This window comes from Anolis carolinensis, chromosome 3 (genome assembly GCF_035594765.1).
Source record: "Anolis carolinensis isolate JA03-04 chromosome 3, rAnoCar3.1.pri, whole genome shotgun sequence".
NCBI lineage: Eukaryota > Metazoa > Chordata > Lepidosauria > Squamata > Dactyloidae > Anolis > Anolis carolinensis.
In genome coordinates this window covers 2,038,164-2,059,960 of record NC_085843.1, presented here as the reverse complement: position 1 = coordinate 2,059,960, position 21,797 = coordinate 2,038,164, and the positions used below count along the sequence as shown (strand labels likewise).

Genomic DNA, 21,797 nt, shown 5'->3' with positions numbered 1-21,797 from the left:
AAGAGATGGCCATCACGCCTCAGTTTAAAGATCTCCAGAGAGAGGAGAAGGCTCTGCCAGATTCCCAGGAAGACGCCAATGAAGTTGGAAGGAATTTCCAAAGGCCAGCCAGTCTGACCCCCTTCTACCAAGAAGGAACCCCAAAATCTAAGCCCACTTAGGAGAGTCTGGAAGGGATTTGTGTAGAAGCAGTGTTGTTGCCTGCAACAGAAGGGTTTATGACGAGGGTATAAAAACATCCTCTTCATTGCACCACAGCCCATGATGTGCAGGAGGCAGAGCTTGGACAAGTTACTCTTTTCCATGGGATCCTCAATGTGATCTCCTTCCATATATTACAGCCTGGCTCTTGCGTCCCCTTCTCCCAGATTCTCTTCTCCCAGTGACCTAAGCTATTTCTTAAAAGGATTCATGGCTTCCAGGCCTTTGATTCTTTTGGTGAACCTTCTCTGGATACATCTCATCTTGTCCATCTTCTTGACTTGCTTCGCCCAAAACTGGACACAAATATTTCCCTCCAACTCCTGTTGATGCAGCGTAAGATAGCATTGGGTTTTCTAGCTGCCCTGGGTAGATCTTCCTTCCAAAAGGAAACAGACCCCAAAATATTCAGATTTGGAGGAAAGGATGCATTTTCAGCTGTCTCAGTACACAGTTGGCTCTACTAAGAATCCCAATCACTTTCACATGGACTGTTTTCAAGCCAAGTATCACCCACCTTTCCAACATGAACTGGTCCAGATGTGAGTAAATGATTGATGGAGACCCATACCATGACTGCTTGGTGAAGGGCTGGGCGGGGAATTGTGGGGGAAACCCCAAACACGGACCCATGATCTGATCCCAAGCTGCCAATAGACTCTTCCCGGTGCAAGGGCAATTCAGCAGGGACTGATCTGAACAATCCGCAAGTGTCTGAATCGGGTGTTGTTGAAGTTGCATTTGGAACAACGGCACAGGAAACGTGCAAAAGAAAAGCACACACTGTGACGACTCTGCGGGGGTCGTTGAAAGGTGCATCTAAATTGCAGAATGGATGCATTTTGACCCACACTAATTCTACTGTGTTGATGCACCCTCAATCTTCCTCCAAGATAAGCAGAGGCATTTTTTGGAAATTTTTGAAAACTTTTTGGAACTGTAGAACATGTGTCTTGGCATGACTGATATCAATTTATGGAACTGACAGAATACCCACAGAATCAATACGGCGCTTCCAAGTGGTCGAAGCCAACACATGGCAGCTCTGAGAACACTGCAACGCACCAGGCACTGTTGTATTATTTCCATGTTCGGAAATATTTGTGTTATCGTTTTTGGGTGGATTCTGGCCCTCTTAGTTTTAGGCGTGGCTGAGGGACCCAAGTCTTCAGGGTCTTCTTGAAGCCACCTCCAATGGGCCAGGAAGGCAGAGAAATCTTGGTTTGGTTGCCAGCTTGGTGATCTCATGGTTGACCTCACAGAGAACAGATTCCATATCGGAAGGCTGCCCATTGCTAGTGGGGAGGGGAGGGAGGGCTTGGATGGCAAGAAGAGTGACCCTTCACTAGGATGCTGGCGGAGCAGGGTGGCTGGGAATGATGATAAGCAAAGCCACAACTTGACTCCGCAGCAGAAACGCTTTGGTCTCTCCTTCACAAAGAAGGATCCGAGGAGGTCTGAGACATGATGGTGGAAAGCCAGAAGGTGCCGGACCTAGGGGTCTCCTCGGAGCCACAGGTGGTCCGGATGCTCATGAAGACCCCCTGGCAAATGGAGGAGTTCATGGTCCACAAGGCCATGTCCGTCCGGGAGCTCAAGGCACATGTTGCCCGGCATTTTGCCGCCTCTTCGCCAGACCAAGTGGAGTTGGTCTATGCTGGGAAAGTCCTGAAGGACCACAAAACCTTGGGCCAGTATGCCATCCAGTTGGACGACGGGGCCCTCGTCCACGTGGTCATCCGGTCCCAGCGGGGAGGGCCTCCAACGCCACGGGCCCCCAGCAGCGCCTTTACCCAAGACTGCCTCCGTGAACTGACCGCCAGCCTAGGCTCGAACACGGCCAAGTTCGAGGCCTTCCAGAGCCGGCTGATGTCCCAACCAGAAGTCATGCTGCAGCTGCTGGAGAACCCCTTCATCCAGAGCAAGCTTTCCAGCCCGGACCTGATGAAAGAGCTGGTCACCAACAGCCCACAAGAAGTGCAGCAGGCCATGCAGTGGTCTCCCGAGACCAGACACTTCTTGACCTCTCCAGAGGGATTGCGGCTGGTGGTGGAGCTGGCCAAGCACCCGGCCGCATTGAGGGAGATCCTTCGGCCAAATCCTCCACCCGCCGGACCCCCAGGAAGCCTCCCTGGTGGACAAAACAACAACAGCAGTGGTGGCAGCCTCCACGGGACCTTCTCTGAGGTCCAAGGATTCATGCCCAGAAGGCCAACCCCATGCAATGGCAACCATGATGAAAAGCCCAACCGGATGAGGGAGCGTCTCTCACCCCGCAACCCTTGGCCTCCGAAGGCAGCTTCAGGGGGCAACGACCACAGCAGAGGAGAGAGCCATGGCATCACAAGAGGAGAGGCTGGGCCACTAGTGAAGAGCCTGCTCCACCAGATCATCAAGCATCTCCTGCAGAACATGGTGAGCAGCCCTTCCAGGATGGCCACCAGTGGTCAAGCAGCCAGGAGTGCCGCTGGGTCCAGGGCCTCCCGGGAACAAGGAGCATCGCACGTCCCGGCCCTCTTGCAGCAGATCCAGAGCATGGACCTCCTCCTGGCCAACTGGAGCCCCAAAGAGATCCAGGGCCTGCTCGACATTCAGCAGCGGCTGCAAGCCCTGGCTACAGATGAGCTGCCGGCCACGGAGAGGAGAGGACGATCCGAGCGTCCAGCACGGAGGGCCCACTCCATCACATCTCTCTGCGACCGGGTCGCACTGCCAGACCCTCATAGTACCGGACAGCAGGACTTCTCCACTGCCCAGCGGATCCTGCAGACCTTAGTTGGGTCTGGTGTCCCCACTGGCCCAAGGCCCACTGGACACCAAAGGGGTTCCTCGGCCCAACCGTCGGCCAAGCAAAAGCGAACCTACAAGCTCTGAGTTGCAGAGGCTGGACGTTGGGGAAAGGGGACGCCAGGAGCTTCTCCAAGGACTGGATTCCATAGTTTCTGATGATTAAAAAAGGCTTTAGATCTTTCTTAAGGTCTTTCTCTGGGTTCCTCCAAAACAGTGGTTCCCAAACTTTGGTCCTTCGGCGCTTTTGGACTTCTCTGAAACCTCTGCCAGTTTGGCCAACGGTCAGGAATTCTGGGAGCTGAAGTCCAAAACATCCAGAAGACCAAAGTTTGGAAAGTGTTGCTCCAAACATTACGTCTCATCCATTTCTTATTCAACACAATAGATGTAAGTGTTCCCTTTAAATATGGCAATTATTCCCCCTCTCTCAACCTTCTCTTCTCCCTAAACTGCTCCTCAAAGGAATTCATAGAATCATAGAATAGTAGAGTTGGAAGAGACCTCATGGGCCATCCAGTCCAACCCCCTGCCAAGAAGCAGGAAATCGCATTCAAAGCACCCCCAACAGATGGCCATCCAGCCTCTGCTTAAAAGCTTCCAAAGGAGCCTCCACCACGGCCCGGGGGAGAGAGTTCCACTGTCGAACAGCCCTTCTCACAGTGAGGAAGTTCTTCCTGATGTTCAGGTGGAATCTTCTTTCCTGTAGTTTGAAGCCATTGTTTCGCGTCCTAGTCTGCAGGGCAGCAGAAAACAAGCTTGCTCCCTCCTCCCTAGGACTTCCCCTCACATATTTATACATGGCCCTCATCATGTCTCCTCTCGTGCCTTCTAACCCTTCGTCTAAGTCGTTAATAAAGATCCTGAACAGAACTGGGCCCAGGACGGAGCCCTGCGGCACTCCACTCGTGACTTCTTTCCATGATGAAGACAATGCATTGGTGAGAATCACCCTTTGGGTTCGTTCGCTTAGCCAATTGCAGATCCACCTAACCGTAGTTTTGTCTAGCCCACATTTTACTAGTTTGTTTGCCAGAAGGTCGTGGGGGACTTTGTCGAAGGCCTTACTGAAATCCAGGTACGCTACATCCACAGCATTCCCTGTATCGACCCAACTCGTAACTCTGTCGAAAAAAGAGATCAGATTAGTCTGGCATGACTTGTTTTTGGTAAATCCGTGTTGACTATTAGCAATGACCATATTTGTTTCTAAGTGTTCGCAGACCACTTCCTTAATGATTCTTTTCCAGAATGTGAGGCTGACTGGACGGTAATTGTTTGGGTCGTTCTTTTTTTCCCTTCTTGAAGATAGGGACCACATTCGCCCTCCTCCAATCTTCCAGGACTTCTGTTCTCCAAGAACTCTCGAAGATAATTGCCAGTGGTTTCTAGACATTTGATCAATTGATTACCCTCTTCTTGTCCATTTCCTTCTTGAGTTGCTTTGCCCAGAACTGGACACGGGGTTATTCTAGGTAAGGCCTGACCAAAGCAGAAGAGAGTGGGACTGTGACTCCCCTTGTTCATCTTAATAGGTCCAAGTGATACTTGATCAGAGTGGACATAATTAATTGGTCAGGCCTGGCTTGAAGCAAGACCAATGTCCAGCTTTTGTGTTCAGGATATGGACTGCCTGGGACCTGTCTGGAGGAGGGAGGCCAAGAGGATATGGCCATCATTTGAATCCTAATCTAGAAAGACAGGCCTCTTTAGCTCAGAGGAAAGACTGAGAAGTGACAATGATGGAGCTGTCCTTAAGCATCTGAAGGGATGTCTTCATGGTGGCCATATTCCCAGATGGGACCAAACTGGGAGGGAGAGATAATTCCCCAGAAGACACAGTCAGGACCCAAAAGGACCTCAACAGAGTAGAGGGAGGATTGGCCAAACCTGACCAAATGAACCTCAACTGGGAAAAAAGCCGCTCCTCAGTGGGATTATTCATGGTCTCCAGACCTCTGGTCCTTTTAGTGGCCCTCCTCTAAACGCCTCCCCTCTTGTCCATCTCCTTCTTGAATGCTTTGTCCAGAACTGGACACAGCATCCCAGATGATCAAGGCAGAAGAGAGTAGGACTAAGACTTCCCTCCATCTATATTCCTATAGATGCAGCCTAGAATTGTACTGGCCTTTTTAGCTGCTACATCACAGTCCTGGTTCACGTCCAGCTTGTGGTCCACTAAGACTCCTAGATGTCTTTCTCATGGATTGTTTTCAAGGCAGGTGCCATCCATCCTATATTTATGTATTTCATTTTTATTGTCTCGGTGTCACACCGTACATTTCTCCCTGTTCCAAGTTCATTTTGATAAGTTTTGGCCATTCAACTAACTTATTTTGGACCCTGCTCCTATCCTCTGGGATTTTGTTATTACAGTAGAATCTCACTACAAATTAAGCACCCAAACATCATGTTATACAACAAATTTGACAGAAAAAGTAGTTCAATACGCAGTAATGCTATGTAGTCATTACTGTATTTACGAATTTAGCACCAAAATATCAAGATGTATTAAAAACATTGACTACAAAAATGCGTTGGATAATCCAGAACATTGGATAAGCGAATGTTGGATAAGTGAAACTCTACTGTATTCTTATTTATGTTTATTTATACCCCACGTTTTTCTCTCCACAAAGGAAACTCTAAGCGGTTCACGTTAAAAGCATTTCCATACAATTCCGAGTTTGCTTCTGATGCAATAAATAAATACAATTTAAAATCTATAAATATACAAACATTAAAACAGGATTAAATATGACTGTTTTTTTTAAAAAAAAATCAGTTTAAATCCATAAAAACATTTTTATGGATTTCAGCCCTCCCTCTCATTTTGTTCCCATCTGCAAATTTGGAAAGTCCTTGTATGCCTTCTGTGCCATCATGGATCGAGATCCTGAATAGCCCTGAAAGGCCCAGGACAGACCCCACTTTAAGGCACCGCACTCGTCACTTCTCTCCAGGATGAAGAATCATAAGTGTTGGAAGGGACACCCATCTAGTTCAACCCCAATCTGCCAGGCAGGAAGGCACAATCTAAGCCAGGGGTCCTCAAACTTTTTAAGCCAAGCCAACAATCCTTCAGACTGTTGAGGGGCCGGATTATCATTTGAAGAAAAAAAATTCCGATGCACACTGCACATGTCTTATTTGTAGTGCAAAAACAACAAGAACAATGAAAGAACAATACAATATTTAAAAATAATTTTTTTAACCAACATACATTTATCAGGATTTCAATGGGAAGTGTAGTCCTGCTTCTGGCCAATGAGATAGTCAAGTTAATTAGGGTTGTTGTTGTTGTGTGCCTTCAAGTCATTTCAGACTTTGGGCGAGCCTAAGTCTAAAATTTATTTATTTATTATTTATTGATTTACTGCATTTATTTACTACATTTGTATCACACCCTTCTCACCCCAAAGGAGACTCAGAGTGGCTTACAAATTATATATACATACAATATATATTATTAGCATAGCACAATATTAGCATTATATACAGTATTACTATATTGAACTATACCACTATACTGTAATATTATTAGTAATATATGTAATATAGAATATATAATTAATATTATTATATGGTATTATTATTAGTGTTATATTGTACTACATTATAATATTATTATCAATATTATATGTATATACAATATATTATATTATAAAACTGAGGGCGGGGGCCAGGTAAATGACCTCGGAGGGCCGCATCCGGGCCCCGGGCCTTAGTTTGGGGACCCCTGATCTAAGCTCTCCTGACAGATGGCCATTCAGATGTGGCTCTCTCCTGCTTAGAAACCTCCAGAGGAGATTTGAACATGCCATTTCACAGAAGCTCACAAAGAAGTTCTTCACCTCTTCTCTTCCCATAATAAGACCTGGCAGGAGGATGGGGAGTCTAGGGCAACAGGGGGCAAAGGTAAGGCATCACCCAGCACAGGAAGGAGAGAAGGGAGGGAGGGTTCAGCCGCATCAAAGGGCCCAGTTCACCTTTGGTCCTCTTGAGCAGCCAGGGCTCAGGACTATGGGAACCTGGAAGTTGTAGTTTCATGAGGCAGGAAGTCTGCAGACCAGACCTGCACAACTTGGGAATGCTGCAAAGACTGGGTCCTTTCTCACCACAGGAGCAGAATTCAACACGATCTTAACAGACTAGAGAGATGGGCCGAAACTAACAAAATGAAGTTCAACAGGGACAAATGCAAGATATGTCGTGGGAACGATGGGTGAGACTCTGCTTGCCATGCAGGGTGGATTCCAAAATCATCCTGGTCTCACCGATCCCTCCTTCTCCAGGCTGCCTTCTCATACGGAAAATCATCACTGGTCAACAAAACACCAGCAGTCGAATATTCAGTTGAATCCAACGGTAATTAATCTTTATTTACATTGCTATATACAGTAGCACTCATTAGCAATAAGTCCTAGACACATGGCAGTGTCTCCTCGGCTACGGAGCAAAAACATTCCCCGTCCATCTTCTGAGAACGTTCACGCCAAACACAGAACACTCCCCTGCATTCCACAGATCATGAAGGAAGTCCCGGTCAATCAGACTTGACCCCATTGGTCCTGTGTTACATTAATCAAAGCAGGCTCTTTTTAACTCCTCCGCTGCTGAAATGCCTTGCTGAAACTCATACAGAAAACATTCCTAACAGCCTAGATTGATTTTAACATTTCACACAATTCACAATACCCTGACAAGATACTCCACTTAGGCAGAAAAAATGGAATGTAAAGATACAGAATGGGGATGATACCTGGCTCGACAGCAGGATGTGTGGCGCAGGCTGGAGAGCAAGCCAGCTGCAATGAAGCACTCTGACCAGGAGGCCATGAGTTCGAGGCCAGCTTGGAGCCCGTGTTTGTCTTGTCTTTGTTCTATGTTAAAAGGCATTGAAGGCCTATATGTGTAATGTGATCCGCCCTGAGTCCCCTTCGGGGTGAGAAGGGCGGAATATAAATGCTGTAAATAAATAAATGTGTGAAAAAGACCTTGGAGTCCTCGTGGATGACAAGTTAAACATGAGCCAACAATGTGATGTGGCGGTGAAAAAAGGCAATGGGATGTTGGCCTGCATCAATAGGAGTAGAGTCTAGATCCAGGGAAGTCCTGCTCCCCTCTATTCTGCCTTGGTCAGACCACACCTGGAATCACACTGTGTCCAATTCTGGGCACCGCAGTTGAAGGGAGATGTTGACAAGCTGGAAAGCGTCCAGAGGAGGGCGACTCAAAGGATCAAGGGTCTGGAGAACAAGCCCTATGAGGAGCGGCTTAAAGAACTTGGCATGTTTAGCCTCCCTTTTTCTTCCTGCCTCCCATTACCTTTTTCTTCCTCCTTTTCCTTGCCTTTCTTCCTTTTCTCCCTGCCTCCTTCCCTCTTTTTACTATATACCTCCCTTCCTTTCTTTGTCTTTCTAATTTCCCCCCTTTCCTTTTTTCTCCATCCCTGCCTCTCTTCTTTTTCTCCCTGCCCCCTTCCTCTTTTCCTAAATACCTCCTTTTCTTTGTTTCTCTAATCTCCCCCCTTTATTTTCTTCTTCCCGGACTGTGGCGCAGGCTGTTGAGCAACGAGCTGCAGCCAGCTGCAAGAAATCACTCTGGCCAAGAGGTCATGAGTTCGAGGCCAGCTCGGAGCCCCGCGTTTGTCTTGTCTTTGTTCTATGTTAAAGGCATTGAATCTTTGCCTTATATGTGTATTGTGATCAGCCCTGAGTCCCCTTCGGGGTGAGAAAGAAGGGCGGAATATAAATACTGTATTTTTTCCCCTTTTCCTCCCTCCTTCCTTCCCTTTTTCCTAAATACAGTAGAGTCTCACTTATCCAACACTCACTTATCCAACGTTCTGGATTATCCAACGCATTTTTGTAGTCAATGTATTCAATACATCATGATATTTTGGTGCTAAATTCGTAAATACAGTAATTACAACATAATATTACTGAGTATTGAACTACTTTTTCTGTCAAATTTGTTGTATAACATGATGTTTTGGTGCTTAATTTGTAAAATCATAACCTAATTTGATGTTTAATAGGCTTTTCCTTAATCCTTCCTTATTATCCAACATATTCGCTTATCCAACATTCTGCCAGCCCGTTTATGTTGGATAAGTGAGACTCTACTGTACCCACCTTTCTTTCTTTTCCTTTCTCCCCTTTTCCTTGCCTTTCTTCCTTTTCTCCCAGCCTCCTTCCCTCCTTTTTCCTAAATACCTCCTTTTCTTTCTTTGTCTTTCTCATCTCCTCCCTTTCCTTCTCTCTCCCTCCATGTCCTACCTCCCTTTCTTCCTTTCTCCTTTCCTGTCCACCTGCCTATCTTCCTTTTCTCCCTCCTTCCTTCATCCTTCCCTTTCTTTCTCCCAGCCTCCTTCCCTCTTTTTCCCCAAATACAGTAGAGTCTCACTTATCCAACACTCGCTTATCCAACGTTCTGGATTATCCAACGCATTTTTGTAGTCAATGTTTTCGATATATCGTGATATTTTGGTGCTAAGTTCGTAAATACAGTAATTACTACATAGCATTACTGTGTATTGAACTACTATATTTGTAGATTTTAAATTGTATTTATTTATTGTGTCAGAAGCAAACTCGGAATTGTATGGAAATGCTTTTAACGTGAACCGCTTTGAGTTTCCTTTGTGGAGAGAAAAAAGCGGGGTATAAATAAACATAATAAATAAGAATACAGTAGAGCAGGGGTCCCCAAACTAAGGCCCGGGGGCCGGATGCGGCCCTCCGAGGTCATTTACCTGGCCCCCGCCCTCAATTTTATAATATAATATATTGTATATACATATAATATTGATAATAATATTATAATGTAATATAGTATAACACTAATAATAATACCATATAATAATATTAATTATATATTCTATATTACATATAATATTACTAATAATATTACAGTATAGTGGTATAGTTCAATAGAGTAATATATAATGCTAGTATTGTGCTATGCTAATAATATAATATATTGTATGTACATATAATTTGTAAGCCACTCTGAATCCCCTTTGGGGTGAGAAGGGTGTGATACAAATGTAGTAAATAAATGCAGTAAATAAATAATAAATACATTTTAGACTTAGGCTCACCCAAAGTCTGAAAGGACTTGAAGGCACACAACAACAACAACAACAACCCTAATTAACTTGACTATCTCATTGGCCAGAAGCAGGACCAAACTTCCCATTGAAATCCTGATCAATGTATGTTGGTTAAAATTGTTTTTATTTTTAAATATGGTATTGATCTTTCATTGTTCTTGTTGTCGTTGTTGTTTTTGCACTACAAATAAGACATGTGCAGTGTGCATCGGAATTTGTTTGTATTTTTTTCAAATGATAATCCGGCCCCTCAACAGTCTGAAGGATTGTGGACCGGCCCTCGGCTTCAAAAGTTTGAGGACCCATGCAGTAGAGTCTCATTTATCCAACACTCGCTTATCCAACGTTCTGGATTATCCAACGCATTTTTGTAGTCAATGTTTTTAATATTTTGGTGCTAAATTTGTAAATACAGTAATGACTGCATAGCATTATTGCGTATTGAACTTTTTCTGTCAAATTTGTTGTATAACATGAAGTTTTGGTGCTTAATTTGTAAAACCATAACCTAATTTGATGTGTAATAGGCTTTTCCTTAATCCCTCCTTATTATCCAACATATTGGCTTATCCAACGTTCTACCAGCCCGTTTATGTTGGATAAGTGATACTCTACTGTATTTTCTTGTATTGTATATCGGCATTGAATCTTGCCAGGCTGTGAGCCGCCCTGAGTCTCTTCAGGTGAGAAGGGAGGCATAGAAATGATGGAAATCAATAAATATTTTTTTTCCTCAATACCTCCCTTTCCTTCCTTCCTTCCTTCCTCTCTCTCTTCTCTCCTTTCCTCCCTCTTTCCTTTCCTTCTCCCGTCCTTTCCCTTCTTCGCTCTCTTGGGCCGAGAAGGCCTCAGACCAGGCCTCGACCAACTCCCAGCGAATACAACGGAAGCGGAAGCGCAAAGACGAAGAACAGGAGGCTCCTCCCCCTTGGTCGCCTTGTCAATCACACCTACTTCCGCCTCACTTCGCTCCCGCCTCACATAGAGAAGAGCGAGGAGGGGGCGTGGCCTACAGCGCTGCCGCCGTGCCGTCACTTCCGTCTTGCGTGGAGAAGATTTCCCGGCGTGCCTTGCGGTGGCCCTTTTCGCCTCACGCGGCCCAAGATGGCGGACACGCAGGTAGGCGCTCCGGCGCGGCCTAGTCTTTTCAGGGAACCAAGCCGGCCTGGCTCCATTGCCGCCCAGATCCATCTTTTCTTCTTTAACCTGTTGTTGTTCTGGGATTGTTGGGCCGCGTTCTTTTATTCCTTTGGAGTCGTTATTTTTTGTTGCAGCTGGAGGCTCGTCCCCGCAATAATATGCTATGCTAGTTTTATATATATGTACTAGCTGTGCCCGGCCACACGTTGCTGTGGCAAAGTGGTGGTGGTATTGGTTAAAAGTTGTTGTGGAATTTTTATTAGACGTTATTTGTATTTTTTTAATTAATTTTATTGTAATTTATCTTTTTTATTTATTATATTTTATTTTGTTGTATTGTTTTTAGTTATTTTGTTATAGTATTTATTGTATTAAATTTTTTAGTGTTTTTTATTGTATTATTTGTATTTATTTTATTTTTTATTCTTTTATTAACACTGTGCTGAGTGGGTTGCTAGGAGACCAAGTGGGCAGAGCTTAGCCTCCTAACTGGCAGCAATTGGATAAAAACAATTATTCCTCTCCCTCTAATTAGGACTTTATTTTTCTTTGCTTTTTGTTGTATCAACCTAGAGGCGTGGATGATGGGTTGTGTTGTCAAATTTCGAGGTTGGGGGGCTTGTAGTTTTGTTGTTTTGTGGGTTGCCGTGATGCCATCACTCTTTTATATATATAGATAGATAGAAAAATATATATGTGTGTGTTTATATATATATATATATACATACAATGTAATTTACAATAATATATAATAATTATAACATATTTTATATGCATATAATATTCATAATATTATATTGTAATACGATATAATAATAATACAATATAATATTAATTATATATTACGTTTTACATGTAATATTACTAATAGTACAGTACAATATGGTAATTTATTACCAGTATTGTACTATGCTAATATAATATTGTATGTAAATTTAATTTGTAAGCCGCTCTGAGTCCCCTTCGGGGTGAGAAGGGCGGCATACAAATGTAGCAAATAAATAAATATTGTGTCCTACTTTTTCCTACAACAATTTTGACAGAAAAAGCAGTTCAATACGCAGTAATATTATGTTGTAATTACTGTATTTACGAATTTAGCACCAAAATATGATATATTGAAAACATCGACTACAAAAATGGCTTGGATTATCCAGAGGCTTGGATAAGTGAGACTCTATATATATATATATATATATATACACACACACACACAGTAGAGTCTCGCTTATCCAACCATCTCGCTCATCCAACGTTCTGTATTATCCAACGCAGCCTGCCTTTTAGGATTTAATGTTTTTGTACTCAATGTTTTCAATACATTGCAATGTTTTGGTGCTAGATTTGTAAATACCGTAATTAGTACATAACGCTACCTTGTATTGAACTGCTTTTCCTGTCAATTTGTTGTAAAACATGATGTTTGGGTGCTTAATTTGTAAAATTATAACATAATTTGATGTTTCATAGGCGTTTCCTTAATTCCTCTTTATTCAGCATTTTCGCTTAGCCAACGTTCTGCCGGCCTGTTTACGTTGGATAAGCGAGACTCTACTGTGTGCCCGCATTTATTTATGTCCTACTGTTTCCTCCCTCAAAGGAAACTCAGTGTAGAATTACATTATAAATTAATACCAGAAATTAACTCCCAACGAAAAACTGTTATTGCTATTATTATTCTATGTATTTATAGCCTGCTTTTTAAAACATGGATTTTATTACAAGTATGGGCCAACTTTGGCCCTCCAGGTGTTTTGGACTTCAACTCTCACAATTCCTAACAGCCGGTAGGCTGTTAGGAATTGTGGGAGTTGAAGTCCAAAACACTTGGAGGGCCAAAGTTGGCCCAGGCCTGATTTATTATGTAGGAATTAACCGCAATGTAGTTCTCATTTTTATTATTAGGCATACAGTAGAGTCTCGTTTATCCAACATGAACGGGCCGGCAGAATGTTGGATAAGCGAATATGTTGGATAATAAGGAGAGATTAAGGAAAAACCTATGAAACATCCAATTAGGTTATGATTTTACAAATTAAGAACCAAACAACATGTTATACAACAAATTTGACAGAAAAAAGTAGGTCAATACTCAGTAATGTTATGTTGTAATTACTGTATTTATGAATTTAGCACCAAAATATCACGATGTATTGAAAACATTGACTACAAAAATGGCTTGGATAATCCAGAAACTTGGATAAGCGAGGCTTGGATAAGTGAGACTCTACTATATGTATATTCACAACACAGAACAAAGATAAAAACAATACTAATACATTGAAATTCTAAAATTCATAACTTTAAAAAACATGGAACGCTCCCAAAGGGCTTGTTCTTGTGACTTGCTCTTTGGTGAAACACTTCACCATTCTTTATTTGTTTGCCCCAAACATGATAATATATGGATGAAATACTGGAATTCCATTTTTCACTATCCTCAATAGCAAGGATGTTAGAAAATTCCATATCTTCTGAAAAACACTGATGCATTCTTTTGTGAAACTTGCAAAAATTATTCTTGAGATTGATAACTCTGAAGTAGGTTTTCTTTTTTACTGTGATTTCATGTTATATATGCCTGTTACTGTGATTTTGTTGTATGCCAATATAAAGGCTATGGGTGTAACGTTTAAAATTTCAATAGTAGTGGTGTGTCAGAAAATTACAAGGAGTGAAAAATTTATAGAATCATAGAATAGTAGAGTTGGAAGAGACCACATGGGCCATCTAGTCCAACCCCTGCTAAGAAGCAGGAAATCGCATTCAAAGCACCCCCGACAGATGGCCATCCAGCCTCTGCCTTATGGCCATATATCCATAAACCACACCGCATATTGCAAACGTCAGGAAGGTGTGATATGACTTCCTCTCCCAGGTCTTGGTCTAGGCTTGTGATCCTTCCTTCCGGTTCTGATTTCTTTCTCTCCGTTCCTTTTTGTTTGTGTTCTCTCCCAATGACAGACAGAGAGGGCTTACCAGAAGCAGCCCACCATCTTCCAGAACAAGAAGCGGGTGCTTCTGGGAGACACTGGCAAAGAGAAGCTCCCTCGCTATTACAAGAACATCGGCCTGGGCTTCAAGACCCCCAAGGAGGTAGCTGCCATCTTCCACATTGAATGTGGGGTAGCATGACAGGGTTATCGGTGCATGTGGGAACAAAAAGAGAACACCTGCATTGCACATTTTGCCACTTTTGAACCTTTACCTTTAGAGAATAAGCTTGCAGATGGGATCAAATAGGGAGGGAGAGCAAATTGCCCATAGGACAGGATCAGGATCCAAAAAGGATCTCAACAGATTAGAGAGAGCAGATTGGCCAAAACTAACAAAATGGATTTCAACAGGGATAGATGTATCCCACAACACCTTAGCAATAAAAAAGAAATGCAGAGACATAGGATGGAGTTCCCTTGGTGTGAAAACTATGCATTGAAAGATATCTAGGAGTCTCATGAGCCCGGACTGTGATACGGCAGCTTAAATGGCCAATGCAGTTTTAGGCTGCATCCATAGGAGGATAGCAATAGTCCTCTCCTGCTTGGGTCAGACTTCACCTGGAATAATAGCCCTGCGTCCAGTTCTGAGCAAAGCAAGTCAAGGAGGTGAACAAGATGGAAGGTGTCCAGAGAAGGGTCCCCAGAAAGGCCAAAGGTCTGGAAGCCAAGAATCCCTTTGAGGAGTGGCTTAGGGAGCTGGGGATGTTTAGGTTAGAGGAGAGAAGGGGACACGAGAGCCTTGTCTTAATATCTGGAAGGAGGTCCTATGGAGGAGGGCAAAGCCTAATTTCTGCTTCTCTGCAACAACAGCATTTCCTATATATTGTTCTTAAAGTTGGCTTAGAAGCTGAGCCTCAGTGGCTCCTGTTCTGTATTTTTCTGGGGCTGGTGCTGCCTTTTTGTCTCCAATGGCTTGAATGTGGCACAGAATCCCTTAATATCAATGACAGTAACGGATGCATATTTTTCTCTGGTGGGGTCACCTGATCACAAAGGAAACCCTTCTCCTCCTCTGGCGCTGACACATGATGTTCATTCTCACGATGGTCTTCCAAGCCTCACTGGTGAAAGGGGCTTTGACGAGAGCGGCCAAGAGGCCATAACTGAAGTCAGCTCATGCCAGAGGGGTCTCTGGGTGGGATCTTGGCCTCAGTCTGTAGTTTTGGGGACTGGGCTGCTCCAGGTTAGAAACGGCCACATACAAATTTGTGGTATTTTTTGCCTCAAAAGGTGGCATTGCATGGGGGGGTGGTCATGATATTTGCTGATGTTTGTTATGAATGTTATTTTACTGTTACTGTTTTAATTATATATCTTGTCATTGTTTTATCTGTTGATTGGGCTTGGTCCCCATGTGAACCGCCCCGAGTCCTCTCGGGGAGGTGAAAGCAGGTTATAAATAATAGTAATAATATTAATTATACCTCACCGTTTTATTTATTTCTTTTGAGGGACTTCATCTGCATAAATGCACCCTGGGTTCAACTGTATTTCCCTCCCTTTTCCTTTGGATTCCTGCTTCTGAAGGCTGCAACTTGGTGGCTCCAATGGGCAAAGGCTACACTGTGGATTGGAACTGACAGTCTTTTATTTTCTTCCACTGGTGTTTCTTCTTTGTGAGGACATAATGGTTTCTTTGCTCCTAGGCCATCGAAGGCACCTACATTGATAAGAAATGCCCTTTCACGGGTAACGTCTCGATCCGAGGCCGTATCCTCTCAGGTAAGAAGCTCCTGGGGGGCAAAATGGGAATACTTTCTCTTTCACTCGGTGGTATTTTCCTTAAGCAATGCGTAGGAATGTTTACCAGCAAGCACACATTTTTCTGTATATTCAGGGACCACCTCCCTAAATGTCTGTGCTTATCTAAAAAGTCACCTTGTTGGGAGAGAAAAGTGAGGTATCAATAAACAATAATAATAACAACAAAAACTCGGGGCTATGTCTGTTTTTGTTGTTTTTATTGTTATTTTAAAGCTAAGTGTATTGTTTTAATCTATTTCTGTAAACCGCTCCGAGCCAAGCTGGGAGTAGCGGTTTACAAGTCTAATAAATAAATAAATAAAAATATGGTGCTAGGACCTTCAATTTATTAACCCAACAGTTATTTTTCAATTCAGAAAACCTGTCAGAACATCATCCTTTAGAATCCATGCTCTAGAACAGCACTTTCCACTGCTCTCTTTGAGGCAGGTCACTGCTGGGCTGGCCATATAGGACCACTCAAAAGCACAGTGCACTATGATGCCACAGTCAGCTAGAAACAAATAGAATTTGAACCTATGAAGCTGCTAAATGATCAGCAGAGGAGTTCCAAAGTTTTATTTGGGTCATGATTTTTTAACAGCCACTTTGCAAATGGCATGTGAGCTTTGCCATTGGGTAAATGCCCTCAAATCCTGAAGTCCAGCTTTGCTTTGCCAAGTCTGTCCCAATAGGCCCTGCTGCCCCCCCTTTTTACATCCGCCCCTTCAGGTTCCCAAAGTGCAAATGATGTCTTTCTCACGATGGTCTGCTGAACCCCGTGGTGAAGGGGTTCTGGTGAAACTGCCTTGTGGCTTAGCTGATGCCTTTGGGAGGAACTTGGGGACAACTTGTCATAGAATCCTGAAGGACCGTCACAGATTGTATTGCTGATTGGCTAAAATCAAGAAACTGAATTTCGACACAGAAATAAATTTATTTATTTATTACAACATTTATATCCCGCCCTTCTCACCCGGCAGGGGACTCGGCGGCTTACAATAAACACACATATAAAAATTGTACAATACACTATAAATCAGATTAAAAATTATTAGCTTACAAATGTTATACTTGGGCAGAAACAGTGAATTGCACAGATGTGGGATGGGTGACACCTGGCCTCAAAACAATCCGTGTGAGCCAACAGTAGCTCAGAAAGCAAATGCAATCCTAAGTTGCGTAAATAAAGGAGTCTCTTGTTACGATGGAGGGAAATCATAGTCCCACTCAGTTCTGCTTTAGTGAGACTTTATCTGGAATAATAACCCTGTTTCCAGTTCTGCGTACCACAGTTCAAGAAGGAGGTGGACAATATGGACTCTGTCCAGAGAAAGGTGACCAGAAAGGTAGAGGTTTGGAAACTGAATCCTGCTGAGGAATGTCTTAGCTGCGTGTGTTTAGCTTGGAGCAGAGGAGGTTGAGAGGGAACACAGGAGGCATGTTTAAATATTTGAAAGGATGTCCCATTAAGGAGGAAAGGAGCAACACTTGATTGCTGCTGCTCCAGAGACTGGGACACAATGGAGCAATGGGTTCTAATTACAGGAAAAAAGATTCCACCTAACGTTAGGAAGGATTTCCTGCTGGTGACAGCTGTTCAGTGATGGAATATAGACTGCCTTGGAGTGCAGTGGGGTCTGTTTTTCCTAGAGGTTTTTCAAACAGAGGCCAGATGGACATCTGTTGTGAAAGGTTGAGAGCTGAAGAGGGGGACATTGCACCCGGCTGACGTTCCCATGCGTCCTTTCCCTTCAGGAGTGGTCACCAAGATGAAGATGCAGCGCACCATCGTCATCCGCAGGGACTACTTGCACTACATCCGCAAGTACAACCGCTTTGAGAAGCGCCACAAGAATATGTCGGTGCACCTGTCCCCTTGTTTCAGGTGAGCAGCAGCCAGGTGTTTGCAGGGGGATTGTGGGAGGTGGAGACTTCGTGTTCTTGGCTTGGGTTTTTGTGTCCAAGGAACACCCCCTGCCATGTGAAGCATTACCTCCTGTGATAGTACAATAACATGGGGAGTATAGGTTGAACTGGTTAAAGCAGGCATGAGCAAACTTCGGTCCTCCTTCAGGTGTTTTGGACTTCAGTTTCCACAAGGAGGACTGAAGTTTGCCCATGCTTTGGGGTAAAGCCTTCTCGGCAATTGCTGGTTTTGAGGATTTTAACTTTTTAATACCATTAATACTTAATTCTAACTTAATGATTGTATGGGTTTTTGGGGTTTTTAAAAAAATTGAATCTGTGTTCCTGTAAGCTGCTTTGAGTCATTTTTTGGAGAGAAAAAGCAGGATACTAATAATAACACTATGTAACACGAGTTTTGTTCCTGGGTTGTAAATGTTATTACCTAATTGGCTCTATTAAAAACATGGAAAAGTTTATTAGATTGTAAAAACTAGGCTTTTGCGGGACATCCTACAGCACATTTTGCTCTATTTATCCAATAATTTATCCCATAAAGTTTTAACCAGTTTGGGGCAGCCACAAAAACAGTTTGTGGATTAGAACAACTACTTTCAAAGTAATGGCCGCACAATGAAACGGAAATAACCTTTTCAAACCAGGAACAGAATATTTTTCAGATTTGGTTACACAGTGTAAATTGCAGACCAAATGGGGATCACTAATGAACAAGCAAACAATGCAGTGAGAGATAAACTAAAAATATACAAATGTGTTTGCTGAATAAACATTTCTGAAAGCTAGCACATGCTTCGTTAAAATACAGTGATTTGCCTACTACTGTACCTCTGATAACTTAGTGTTGGTCACACTTGCGGGGGAAATTGCTGCATTCTATGTGAGGGTCTTGAGCAGGGGCCTTGGTGATGATGCCTCAATTCACGATGGTCTGCTTAGCCCTTCCTTTCACAGAGAGCGAGGGCTGCTGAAAATGCCATTCTGGCCATTGCTGAGCCATGGCCCTTGCTCAGATCTGCCCTCATCACAAGACAGCGGATTGGATGGGATTGGCTGCATTGATTGAAGTCACCTACGTGATGTGCTGGATATACATTGAGGGTGTGATGTGGGGTCATTCTTTTTTTAAATTAATTTTTATTTAAATTTCAATTATTAAATACAGCGAAAGTGTGAGAACATTTTTTTTAAGGAAAAGTGAATGAAAAGATAGTATAGATCAAGAATAAGAAAAACAAAAAATACCCGCACCCATAGTTCCTCCTGATCCAAAAAGAGAAGAAGAAAAAAGAGAGAGAGAGCTCTTTGACTTCTTTTCTTCCTCCTTATGCCCTTGGTTGTTTGGATATAAATCCATAACCCCTTTTAGTTCAGTAAAAATTACCCAATAGTATTGTTTCAGGTTTTTCTTTCCTCCCAACACTCTTGTTATATTTCAAAAATATTCTATTTACTCATGTTTATATAATCTTCAAAGATTGACCAGTCGGTCATTTTTATGCCTTTACCATTACTCCGTTTTAGTAAAAAAGTTAATTTGTCCATATTCTTTATCTCCAAAATTTTATCTAACCATTGTGTCTTTGTTGGAATTAATTCTTGTTTCCACAATTTTGCAAAAACCATTCTAGCTGCCGTAGCAAAAAAAGTGAACGATTTATCTTTGTTGGGATCCTTAAAGAGCTGGAAGTCTAACATTCCTAGCAAATAGTTTTCTGATTTCATTGGGAAGTCAATCTGCAATATTTTTTACATTGACTATGAACCATTTTCCAGTATTTCTCTGTTCACAAGTCCATTCTTGTTAGTGTGGGTAAACTTGGACCCTCCAGGTGTTTTGGACTTCCATCTCCCACAAGTCCTAACAGCTGGTCTCCAAAACACCTGGAGGACCGAAGTTTGCCCATGCCTGTTCAATCCCCAAATTGGTGCTTATTTGACAAGCTGCATTGGGTTTTGCATGATTTGGGCCACTGGTTGTGTGCGGGCACGTTCTGTCAGGACCCCTTTTCTGGGCCTGGCATGGACTAGTTCCCGTTTGATGGGCTGTTTTCTTTGGGGCTCTGACCCCAACTTCCAGTTTGGCTACTTAGGAGCTCCTGCCCCTCCTGACTATCAGAATTTTTCCTTGCCCAGATTTTCCTCGCTGCCTTGGAGTCTTAAGAAGAGGCTGGATGGCCATCTGTTGAGGGTGCTTTGTGCTTTTCTTGCATGGCAGAATAAAGGAGGTTGGACTGGATGGCCTTTGGGGGTCTCTTCCAACTCTACAATCCTGTGATTCTACTATACTACTACTAATCATAAATTTTATGTGCTACCCTCCTCTCCTCACAACTCTGAGGCATGGGATACAACATAGTTGGTATATATGAATTAAAGGACCATAAAAATACATGTGTTCAAAATCAGAGAGCAAACACTAGAACCCCAATACTGACAAAATGTAAATTTAAAATTCACAGTTTGTAATTGACTGGGAAGGCCTGTTGGAAGAGAGAGGGCTTCAGTTGTGATTCATATCCTGAATGCCTGTTTGCCTGTGCATCCCGTCCGCCTGCTTTCTCCTGTCCCCGGCTCCTTGTCCTGCCCTCCTGTAAAGTGCTTGTGTCTCCCTTCTCTTCTCCAGGGATGTCCAGATCGGGGACATTGTGACGGTGGGCGAGTGTCGCCCACTCAGCAAGACGGTCCGCTTCAACGTGCTGAAGGTGACCAAAGCCGCCGGCACCAAGAAGCAGTTCCAGAAGTTCTGAAGAAGGAAGGAAGGCAGGCAGGCAGGCAGGCAGCAGCTTCCCTCCAGACTCCCAAATAAAGCTTTTATAAAGATCCAGCTGGTTCCTGCAGTCTTGGAGAGACAGGGTTCCTTTTTCATCAAGGAATGCCCTGTCTCAGTGTCGGTACAAATCGTTGGGTTCTCTTCTCTCAGTTGTGCTGTGGGTCCGTCTTCCAAAGAAAAGCACCAAGACACACGCTGGTAGATTCCAACAGATTTTTATTGTACCGAATGCCAGAACCTTCTTTTGGCCCACATATATAGGGGCTCCCACATACCAGAGGGTAATTGATGTTTTATGGCCTGCCTGTTTTATGGCTGGCATCTGTTCCTTGTCAGCCAACCAGAGATGTCAAGGATTGGAGATCATGACACTCAGTACTCGTATTATTATTACAGCTTGTTTCAAAAAGGTGGACCTAATTAGAAATCACTGTTACCGCTGCTGTTGTGAACCATCCATGATTGAAATTCTTACCCCTTGAAAGAGTGGGACATAGACTTTCACGTAATAGACTACATTACGTAACACAGTTTTTGTTCCTGGGTTATAAACATCATTTCCTAAATGGTTCTGTCACAAAAACATTAGATGCCTTTCCAAACGCACTAAGAGCTCCCTGGGTGCAGCCATTTGCAAAATGGTGACCCTGCAATATATGACCTAGTGAGATATTAATTTGTTTCTGGCTCAAAATAACTCATTACACGGTTTACAAATTTTTGCATTATTTTAACGTGTTGCCATTGTGAAATAGACTGCTTTGAAATTGGGTCCATTCTTTTGAAACATTATTACCACCATCATCTGCTTTTATCTCTAGATTTAGGCACAGAGTGGCTCACAACACGAAGAAACATTGCCATTCGTAACTACAATATGTAAATAACTTTACGTAAAAAAGGGTGGGCAACTCCACACTTCCTGTGTGTCTCACCTATTCAGGAATATATCCCTTTATGCTCTTACTGCTGTCGGGGTTGAACTGGATGGTCTTGTGGTCTAGAATCGGCTCCTTTTGGGTCTCCTTTGAAAAAGGAAAGTGGAATATAAGTAAATATAATCTTATAATTGGAAGGGACCACATAGAGCCATGCTGTCCAAACTCCTTCC

At 43.2% G+C, this 21,797-nt stretch overlaps 2 protein-coding genes and 3 non-coding genes across 5 annotated transcripts; all 5 read left to right on the top strand.

Annotated features, from left to right (window-relative positions):
* Nucleotides 1-526: 526 nt before the first annotated feature.
* Nucleotides 527-3,172, top strand: LOC103281254 (ubiquilin-1-like). The gene has a single exon (XM_008122437.2). The coding sequence runs from the start codon at nt 1,666-1,668 to the stop codon at nt 3,073-3,075; it is 1,410 nt and encodes a 469-aa protein (XP_008120644.2). The 5' UTR covers nt 527-1,665; the 3' UTR covers nt 3,076-3,172.
* Nucleotides 3,173-11,066: 7,894 nt separating this feature from the next.
* On the top strand, nt 11,067-20,736 carry rps11 (ribosomal protein S11). Its single transcript, XM_062974383.1, has 5 exons — nt 11,067-11,224; nt 14,210-14,341; nt 15,891-15,966; nt 17,746-17,875; nt 20,540-20,736. The coding sequence occupies exons 1-5, from the start codon at nt 11,210-11,212 to the stop codon at nt 20,661-20,663; spliced, it is 477 nt and encodes a 158-aa protein (XP_062830453.1). The 5' UTR covers nt 11,067-11,209; the 3' UTR covers nt 20,664-20,736.
* LOC134298154 (small nucleolar RNA SNORD35) lies at nt 15,265-15,360 on the top strand. Its single transcript, XR_010005103.1, has one exon. It is a non-coding gene; the product is annotated as a small nucleolar RNA SNORD35 (small nucleolar RNA).
* Nucleotides 16,730-16,820, top strand: LOC134298153 (small nucleolar RNA SNORD35). Its single transcript, XR_010005102.1, has one exon. It is a non-coding gene; the product is annotated as a small nucleolar RNA SNORD35 (small nucleolar RNA).
* Nucleotides 18,817-18,917, top strand: LOC134298155 (small nucleolar RNA SNORD35). The gene has a single exon (XR_010005104.1). It is a non-coding gene; the product is annotated as a small nucleolar RNA SNORD35 (small nucleolar RNA).
* Nucleotides 20,737-21,797: the final 1,061 nt, after the last annotated feature.